Source organism: Nyctereutes procyonoides, unplaced genomic scaffold (assembly GCF_905146905.1).
Source record: "Nyctereutes procyonoides isolate TBG_1078 unplaced genomic scaffold, NYPRO_anot_genome, whole genome shotgun sequence".
In the NCBI taxonomy this organism is placed as follows: Eukaryota; Metazoa; Chordata; class Mammalia; order Carnivora; family Canidae; genus Nyctereutes; species Nyctereutes procyonoides.
The window spans coordinates 7,249,515-7,260,000 of NW_026575136.1; the positions used below are offsets into that span (position 1 = coordinate 7,249,515).

Sequence of the window (10,486 nt, forward strand, 5' to 3'; positions counted from 1 at the left end):
TAATAACATCCCATCCCACCGTATCATGGATTTGAGGAGCGTACAACACACAGACATGCACACACTTCAGGTTTTCAAATGCTAAGAATTACACATTTACGGAGCTCTTTATTGTTTATGTGCACTAATACCCAGTCTGACAGCTCAGTTTTTAAGAAGTGACACCTTTAATGTAAATTTTTATTCTAGAAGGAATACAGCTAAAGACAAAAGCTGACTTGAGTTCATGGGCATATGGGGAAAAAACCTCCATACACAGGTAACTTTCAACCACGTCTTCTACAAAATGGGAGACCATTATTTTCAGGACTGTACAACCCAGTAAACTAAACACTGTTTCCCGGCTGTGAGATTATATTATTATTTTGAGAAGACATCAGTGTGACATGGCATTCTTCTGACTGAGGCCAATTTACTGTTGTAGTTCATCTCATTAGATGATAAACCCTGGCCAAAGAGCCTAAGAACCTCTCAGGCATATTTACATCTTCACATGTGCACTCAAAAGGAGCTCACCTGAGAGATTCCGGGTTCCCCAGTCTCAGACTGGAAGGCAGTTCTGAAATGATCCCTGAGCCCTTTGTTTTATGGGTGAAGAGGTATCTGTTCAGTGACTTCCCCACAACTGATAGGACTCGAAGCCAGTGCTGCGATGTCCCACCACGCGTTACGGATCTCACACTGCTTACAGAGAGGACTATCTGCAAAGATAGGGCTTGTTATTTCTGCTTCTTACTCTTCCTGCTTTTAAATTCCCAGGCCCGATGGATTCTGAATTCCTCCTTTCTTTGACCTGCAGGACTGCCTCTATCCTGAGGCCTCCATCTGGCTCCCTGACCTCGATCTGTTTCCTGCTGACGATTTTGCTGCCTGTCAAATGGGCCCCCACTGGACTTCTGAGTCATTGCCTGCTCTATCTCAGATGCCTGCTAGACCACTCAGTCCTTCTGGAAGCCAGAAGGCCGTGCTTGGCCCCTGTCTTCCCTCCTCTCCCTGGCTGTTCCCCACTCTCCGCAGTGTATAAAAGTTATTCCTTTCAAAAGCTAGGAAAGTTACGATTTACCTGTCAGTAAACAGAAGATGGTTTATCAACAGACTTTACCTTAATGACTACAAATGTTTACCTCCTGCTTTCCAGAATGCAAAGAAAATCTTGGAAATGTCATAATATCTTACAAACATTTGCAAAACAGATCCTCGTACATCCGGAAAAGAGACAATTGTATTCGCTGTCTCTGACACAGGGAGAGAGCGTTCGGTGAGAAACATACAGAGACATGTACACTCTAACATAAATGAGATATGCTAATTAAAAATTGCAGTAGGCACTTTATTAAAAATTTATTTTACAATCTAGCCGTTCCAAAAACATCTTTATATCAACAAATACGGCAGCTTGACTATTGGAATCACAAGTGATTTATCTTGAAAAGATTATATTTGTAGCTGGATGCAAATATTTTTGAGGGAACCTTTATATCAAAATCATTGCTTTGGTAGAGGTATTTTGATTTCTCTGGTTTTTTTACCCCCGGGGGTGGAGGGGTAGGAAAAAAATAAAAATAAAAAATTAAAGCAAGTATCTCAGTGTTCATTTTCTGGGCGAGGTGGCCACACCGAGTGTGTTTCCCATGTTTGTCCGAATGACAGCTGTTTATCTCGCAACTTTAAATCAGTGAGATGCCAGTGTGACTCAGTGAGTCATGGGACTACCTGCCGGACCCCTTATCAAGACCCTCACTTACAGACCCCTGGTGCCGGAGCATCATCCCTTCGCTGGGATGACCGTGCTCGAGCCCCCCGGCCCCCGCTCATGCCCCGGCCCAGCGAGGACACCAGGAGGCTCCACGACAACCTGGCAACCTGGGCAGAAACCCAGCCAAGCGCGAGCTTTTGAAGCTGCAGTTTGGCTGCCATCGCGTCGGCAGAAAGAAAGAATTCAGGCACCATGTCATCCAGTACAAAGGATAAAAACGGATTCAACCGGAAATTCAATGTGGCACCACATATGGGATACATGAGTGCGGTTATACAACAGGCCACATATTTTTTTTTTTTTGAACAGTCTCCTCCATGTGATGCCGAGGACATGTGTAACCATCATAACGTCTCTGGGAATCTGTATTTAATTTGAGTTGGGGTGGTGGCAGGGATGGGAGATCTGAAGCCGCCACAGGTTTGTGGCAGATGGCTCTGTGTCAGCTATGACAAGCAGCCAGGCTCAGCTTCCTCTGCAGATTTTCTTTTCTCTCTGATCAGGTAAATATGGGCACACTCTGGAAAGTTCTACAGATTCCGCCTTAGGCTGCAAGTTTGTGACTTAGCCCCATCTGTCACAAATCTTCCCTAGGTTCTGTTGTAAGCAGAGACCTGAATTTCCCATGTAGAGCTGCCCAGGAGAAAGGAGTCGTTTCGCCCTGTGAGGGGGAGGGAGAGAAGAGAAAGCAAGGAAGGAGCATTAACAACCCAAAGTCTAAAGCACGCTCAAAATTCATATTGCAAATTTGCATAACTTACGTCAATTAGGTTTCAAAAAGCCACCAAGTAAATGGTTCTCGAGTTTCATCAACCCGGGAAATCCCAGTTTCTGATTGGTGTAAAGTGGAACTGTATTCACCACCGTAGGGGAAGGCTCCCGATTTTTCGCAAATGGGTGCCTTCCACTGCACACATATTCCCTGGTTTATGTCACTGGGTGGCGGCTATTCCGAGTTTATCATCCAACTTTTCACTTTCATAAACACAAGATACACAACACTCTTAACCCATGTTTTGGCTGATGCGAATTTTACTTTTAAGTGGTTAAGGCACCAGAGAAATGCCTTTACTGTTACGTGAAATGTAGAAAGCACTTCGAGATTACCAACAGGTTTATATTTATTATTTCATTATAGCAGTACCTCGGGGGGGGGGGGAATGCTATTAAGAATTTGGGGGGGGGGAATTCCTCCGGGTTGACAGATGAATCATATAGAGAGGTTTAGAAGTTCACCTAGAGCCAGGCTGCAAATGAGTAGCAGAGGAGGACAAGACGCCAAAGCCTCTAACTTGGATGATCTTGATCATCCAAAGTATATCCATTGTGCTAAAGGTTGTTTTGCTTAGACAAATCAAAGGAAAGCCAAACCAAATAAAATCGCAGAAGGAAGTGAAGAAAGAGAGGGGGAGAAGACCAAGGAGGAGGGAAAGAGCGAGGGAGAGAGAGGTTGAGAAGCTGCCTTAAATTGTGCTGGTGCAGTTGAGAGATTTCTAGAAGTTCTAAAAAAATGTCACAAGCTTTCAAGTTTTCGTTTTTAAGGAAAAAAGTCATGACGTTGGAGGGGTGTTAATACAAGTGAGCAACACCTTCTTGACATCTAGAGTATAAGCTCAAATTAAAAGGGGACTAAAAAGTGACCAGCCTCACGTAGGAAACAAAGTGGCTTGGCTGTGGTTTGGGGAGATAGAGCCTGATATAATTAAGACAACCACAAATGGCTTTTCTGGGCACTGGATCTGAACTGTAGGCTTAATCATTGTTTGGAATCATTTTGAGGCAGAAATCTGAAAATTCTTCTGTCCTCCAATTAAGAGCAGGTTATGAAGGTTTCTAGAATGTTGAGGAACTTGAAGAGGAGAGCAGAAAAAAAATCAGCACTTATCATCTGAAAAATGTCAAGAAACTACAGGTCTCTCAGAAGCACAAGAGCGAATGCATCTCTCTCTCTCTCTCTCTCTCTCTCTCTCTAACACAAAATATTGTTCGATTTGTAAATAAAAGTAAATGGAATAGGACGGGAATGAAGGTCTATCCCATTAGTCTGGGTGGTATTCACTTTATACAAGTGCCCCGTTTGCGCCCTGTGCTCTCTTCAGTGCTGGTAACAAGATCACGTCCATCATTTTTTTTCTCTATAACATTTTAACCAATAGCGATGAGAAGTTTATAGAAACCTCAGGTACTCTCAAAAAGTTGTTGGGAATTCTGAGTAAGTAAATTCCCATAGTAAAAATGAAGCAAAAAGACAACTTCGTGGTGTTAGACTTACATGGGCTGGAAAAGGGAAAAAGTACTGTTAGTGTAAGAAGTCATTCCGTGGCTAATTATTTTATGGTTACTTCTAGAATCGTGTGTTCAAGTTAGGTTTGGGAGTCGCAGAAAGCTCCCTGTCATGGATGAAATGAAACCTTGTTTTGGATCTGTTGTGACAAGTATGTGGCCAGTGTGTCTGACCTACTCAGAAAGGGAAGTGTCCTGAAAGTACGAGAAAGCTGTAGTCAGTGACTAAACTTCAATGAAAACTTTTGAAAGAAATGGTTAGATTTTTTTAAATTAAGGAAAGCGTTTCCGATTTTTTAAAAATGATTAAGAAACATTTAATTTCTGCATGCACTGGATTTCTCTTACGAAAGATCTTAAAAAAAGTGTGTGTGTGTGTGTGAGAGAGAGAGAGAGAGAGAGAGAGAGAGAGAGGGAAAACATACTTGCATGCATGTGAGGATTTAAACATTTCAAATGTGAAACCTTTTCAGGTGAGAAGTCACGGGCAACAGTGTTCTGTAGTAGAAAGAGTCACTTTAAGAAAAAAAAAAGTATCCAATTCTGTTTCTGCTTTTCAGTTACTAGCATTCTGTTTCCAATCCTGCTTCAAGTTATAGCCCCAAACTCTCACTCATATTGAAAGTATAATGTCTCATGTGAGAAGAAAGCCAAGTGTTAGTAGCCTTATTCTAGTCATTAAATTTCTAAGTGTGAATCCATATGAAAAATCCTATCCTAAAGTGAACCCTATGTGAAAAGCAGTTGAGATGATTTTAAAATGTAAACTTTTGACAAAAAAAGAGAGTAAGGTGTAAAAATGTAAAAGGAGCAAATTAAAGAATTCAGTGACATTCTATCCTTTTAGATCTTAGAAGCATATGTTTTATAAAAGCAAAACAGCACTGTCCAATGGAATAGGTCTAAAAAAAAACCCCAACATTCTCGTTAACAGTACACACAAAGGACTCTTCCATTGCATAAGAAAAGTGAGGAAAATACTGCTTTAGGGTGGGGGTGGGGGTTAGTTCTCTTGTATTTAGTGAAGGCAAATGTTACCTGAAAATGTGTATATTTATAAAACATAAGGTGGAAAAATATCATAGCTTATTATGCCTTATTTACAAAGTTTTAGAAGGCATTCTCTTTCTGTTTTGGCTCTAAATCCTATTACAATAACCATATTACAATAACCCTGTGGCCCTTCCTATGGCTGTCATCAGTTTCTCCGGATGAATGCTTCCTAAAGCTAGATTACTTATAATTTTTGGACTAATTCATTAATTTTAAGACTAATATTTAGATACAGTATCATCATGATCTATATATGAGGACACATCTGAGAGTGTGTAACAGATTTATAGAAAAAAAATCCACGGTAGAAAAATACATAAAACAGAATCATGCATATGAATTCTTATAAATGCTTATGCATAAAATTCTAATTTATAAAACTTTGAGATGGAGCGCTTTAAGATGTACAGACCAAGCACATGTGTGAAAAGTAGTAGTATGGAATAACATTTAAGGCATAGGCTATCTTTTAAGGGGTATGAGGCATAATTTGATACAGTGACAGCATCAACACTAAGCTGACATCGTTTCAGAGTTTTTCCAGAAGTTGTTTGTCAAATAAATAATTACAGCCATGTTATGAAGTAACTGCATTAAAATATTTCAACCAGAGGTCTATTTTTTTTTTTTTTTGTGACTCAAGGCAACTTGTTGCAGTAACTTCTGAAATGGTTAAAAACTTGTTCACGAACACTAACAGAGATGAGGAGGCCTAACCTGAAGCAAAGTTAAAAACTGATAAATTTGGATAGTAGAAATATCATTATGAATACCTCACCAGTCCCACTGCAAGGAAAAAACATTTTCTTTCTTTCTTTCTTTCTTTCTTTCTTTCTTTCTTTCTTTCTTTCTTTCTTTCTTTCTTTCTTTCTTTCTTCTTTCTTTCTCTTTCCTTCTTTCTTTCTTTCCTTTCCTTTCTTTCTTTTTTTTGTGTCTATATGAGATGACGGATGGTAATTAAGCTGATGTTGGTAACCAGTCCACAGTATGTGGACAAGTCAAGTCATTATTCCGTACGTTGTAAGCTGACACAGTGCTGCCAGTTATGTCTCAATAAAACTGAAAAACAAACCAAACTACCCCAAAAATTTACCAGGAGGGGAGAACAGAATCAGTGACTTGATGGTGAGCTCACCAACAAGATCCTTGTGTCATATACAGAAAATGAAGCCATTTGCATAGATACTTATTATTCTGTTTCTCCGATTTCCATCGTCTGCACCTTTCCATAGCCTGTCACGTGGAAAACGACTCGATTCACATTTTATACAAACCAGAGCACTAGTGAACTTCCCAAACGAGGAAATCTGGATGTAAAGCTTGGAAGGCTGTTTTGTCTGTGAAGCTTCCCCTGTATACGGTACAATCGTATTGACTCAAGGACTAATACTGGAGCCCGGAACTGTTCAGTCAGCATTTTAAACTATTATGAGCTACCTTCTGAACCATTGCCAAGTTAATAGACAATGAAAGATAATGAGCTTGAAATTGGGTGTTAAATTGCATTTTTGGTTCTCTCCCGTTTTCTTGAAGTTTAACTGTTTCCTGCAGAAACAAAGTCCTGTTTTGATGTATCGCTATGTAAATATGTATTTTAGGCCATGAAAAGGGAAAGGGGAGAAAAAAAGGCCAGCAAACTGTATTTCATGGAGGAAGGTTATACATTAACACAGGAAAATTATAATATATACTGGATTATAAAACTGCTAGATTGTAAACTGTACTGAATTTATGTAAAATGAAGACGCTACATTCAAAGAATATAACAAGGTATATTACTCATGGCCTAGAGCCACCTTCCAAAGTCGTAAAGCAGATTTATCCCAGTTCAATTACTTAGACTTTAAGCAGGGCCTCTTTGTGTTGTGATTTCAACAATGTAAAATTCTTGATTCAAACAAGGGAAAAAAAGATAATGAATGAGGGGACTGCCTGATGATGCTATTTAAACTATTCTCCTCTTGCCTTTGCCATTCAGAGAGGAGACTGGCCGTCTCACTCCAAACAAACTGAGGATTTTTCGGTCATTTTATTAAACTGGACAAGGGAAGCATTTGATTCCTGAAGATCATCTTCAAAGTAGTTAAAAAATGAACACCAAACTTCACGGATGTCATTCACCTGAATTTTTGAGGCCTGAAGATTTCATTATGATGGGAAGAAAGGCTTATCCTCATTAGTATAATTGTGGAATCTTTCCTTTACTTCCTTTTAAACTAATGAGTTACATTAATCTAGGTTCATTTTTATAAGCCTCTTGGGGCTAAATGTAAAGGACAGTCATCTTAGAAAACAATAAATTAAAAAAAAAGCATGTACCATGCATTAAGTGCACGTATTTCATAAGACCTAGGTTAATACAACTGGCATCCAGTTTAATTAATCCTTGTTAGTGTAACAACTAATATCCCTCCCTAGCATGTTTCCTTTAAACATTAGTATGTTAATTAAATGTTTTTTTTTAAAGATTTTTCTTTGTACTTCAATATGGCATTTATACCACGTAAATCTCGCCTCAATATCTACCTTATAAAGATGTTTTCTTATAATATCTGGTCTCTTGCAGAAATTCTGGAGCCTTTTTGAAAGCTGTTCAGGTGTAGAATACAGATATTCAGCTGCAGGAAAAACAGATACATTTTTAATGAAACAAAAACCTCAAAGCACACACTCGATATTAGTCACTTTACTAATTAAAAATGCATATTGCTCTGTGCTGCCTCGTGTTTTACATTATTTAAGCATGATTTTATAAGGTTACCTCAGCTCACAAGGATGTTTAATGCTAAATAAGACTGTGTAGTTGTGCTGTTTAGACATCTCCTTGGGGTGATTAAAATACATTATTCTAATGTAACACAATGCATATGTGATATATTTAGTGATGAGAATTTTTTTCAAAGAACTGGTACTATAGCCGTATGTACCCTGTAACAACAGTTGCATATTATTAACTAGTCAATTGTTTAAATAATTTGGTGTGACTTCCAGTCCTTGATTTTTCTCTGTGTATATCATTAAAAAAAATCTGCAAGCAATTGCAGCAACACTGACCTGCTTATAAAAATCCATCATTATGGGATGTGTATGCTAACAATGAAGAATGCTATTTGAAAACTTGCTTTTTTGTTATCTTAAAAGAACAGATGGTAAATATAAGCTTACTCTAATGTATTAAAACACATAAAATTTTCCTTAACACTAACATGTTGACTTGCCAAATAAACAATTGCTCCTGCCTAAGTTTATTTTCAAACTTTCTAATTTAGCATGAATCATGTATTAAATCTCAACAAAGATGAAAAGTACATTAAAGCAGCTACCTGGAAATATTTCGGGATAAACCAAATCTTTGGGACAAAGTGGGTAACAACCACAATAGACAGCTTCCAGCCTAAAGGAATTTTAGAAAGAAGATAAAAAAAAAATATTAAAAAGACATTATTGCTATCATAGCCAGAAAGTGGTTTTGTTTGCTTAAGTTAACAGTATTGAGCCCTGAGTTAACTGGGACGAAAAACATGGTCGGCAGTACAAGCCTTACAGCCAGAGTTGCTCTTTTAAAAGATTTTATTGATCATATATGAATTTCATAGAACAGAACCAGCAGCATATGTTTTGTTCACTGAATTAATCAAAGCGCAGCTCTGCATTTTTTTTTGTTGTTTTTAAAATACTGTTTAACACATTTTATAATCAGCAGATAAACACATGTAACAACATGGTAAAGTATGGACAGCTTTTCTTAATAATGCTGCAAAGCCCCAGAATGTTCATTTTTCAAAAATGTTTAAATAAAATAGCAAATACTTAACTTTAACATTCTAGTCGCAGAAATGATCGAGGCACTTTTAAAAGCATCAGAAAAAAATTTACAATCTGTTGTGATGGGGCATTCTCATTTTAAGCTCATGCTTCAAAATGATTTGTGATTTTGCAGAATGCAAAACCATTCCAACCCTTTTACTGAAAATTCTCATGAAGGTTACCTTAATGAACATTTCGCTTTCTTCCCAAAAATTCAGCTTATTTTCCACTTTATCAGCCAAAAATACTTTTATTATTAAACAAATAATAAACAAGAAAGTTTCACTTTGTGAGAGGATTTCCCCAAGGGACACCTATGGGAAGTTTGTTTGTTTGTTTGTTTTCATGTCATAGTAGTAAGGGTTAAGCATTGGGAAGGAATTGCATCTGGAAGGTTGTTAGCCCTGCATAATGGCTATTGATCTGACATATAATAAACCTTAAAGATACCACTGTAATTTCTGTTGGCTAGAAATTACACAGTGAAATTCAAAGCACTCTTTAAAATATGTTTATTTTATGAGAAACTTTGAATTGCATCCAAAATGTTGACCAAAGGCGGAATTTTATTTTGAACTGCAGATTTTTTTCAACCCAAGAATATATTGAAGTTATGTCAATGTTTACCTTGTTTGTTTACAGTGACAAAGCACATGCAATTTAAGCTGTTTTTAAGTGGGTGATGTTTTCCCTATTTTATTATGTTGACTGAAATTAGTTTAAATGAAAAGTATTCACTTTGAGCTGCAAACTTTGGAAAAATACTGAGTTCAAAGTTTTGCTTCAGAACTGATAGAAGTTATACAAGATAATACAGTGAAAAGGCACGGGATCTAGTTACCAATTATTAATCTCAAAATCTAAACTAATCTCGAAATCTCAAAATCTAATAAATATCTAATATTTTTTTCCTCCGCATACATAGGGTATGTATAGAAATTCTTATCCCAAGCACAGCTGTAAACTGCACTGTGACCGCATTATAAAACATTCACTAAAGTTCTGAGCACATAAACCAGTGATATTCTTTATGAACTAAAAGAAAATACGCACTTTTCTGAAGACACTCAGTTTTAAAATGCTGTGCCAATCGAAAAGTAAATACATATGAACATTCTCTTATAATTACATAAAATCAAAAGAGTGAAGTCACAGACATTTCAGAAAAGTGCACATGTTATCTGCTTTTTAATAATGGATTTGAATTAGAGTGTTCTGTTCCCCGAAAGAAAACTGCAGGCCAAGTTACATTTTGAGTCATCGTATGAGCATGTACCATGCCACTTCCACAAAACCTCTGCTAATTAAAATACAGTGAGATAGGAATGGCATTATTTGATTTAGGAAGAAGAAAATGACAAATTTTGGATTTTGACTTTTATTTGCAAATTATCTTATTTGTGGTTATATTTCTAATTCATCAAGAAAAAAAAAAAAAGCCAGCCACCACTTTTGGTATAATTTTGACTTGTTAAATACTGAGACTTATTATACAGATTATTTAGATCAGAACTATGTTTTAAAATACATTAAATAGGCCATAATATTTTTAAAGAAATTTATAAACCTCACTGCCATAAGTTTCTC

The 10,486-nt window shown here is 37.1% G+C and overlaps 1 protein-coding gene across 9 annotated transcripts in view; it reads right to left on the reverse strand.

The window, feature by feature from the left end:
* Nucleotides 1-1,309: 1,309 nt before the first annotated feature.
* Nucleotides 1,310-10,486, reverse strand: part of LOC129495548 (glycosyltransferase-like domain-containing protein 1) — a 388,336-nt gene continuing 379,159 nt past the window's right edge. For all 9 annotated transcript variants that reach the window (XM_055303172.1, XM_055303177.1, XM_055303178.1 and 6 more), the window contains 3 exons: nt 8,416-8,486; nt 7,619-7,710; nt 1,310-2,417 (listed from right to left, as the gene is read on the reverse strand). In XM_055303172.1, coding sequence (XP_055159147.1) covers nt 2,334-2,417; nt 7,619-7,710; nt 8,416-8,486 — 247 coding nt within the window. In that variant the 3' untranslated portion in view covers nt 1,310-2,333. The remainder of the gene's footprint in view (nt 2,418-7,618; nt 7,711-8,415; nt 8,487-10,486) is intronic.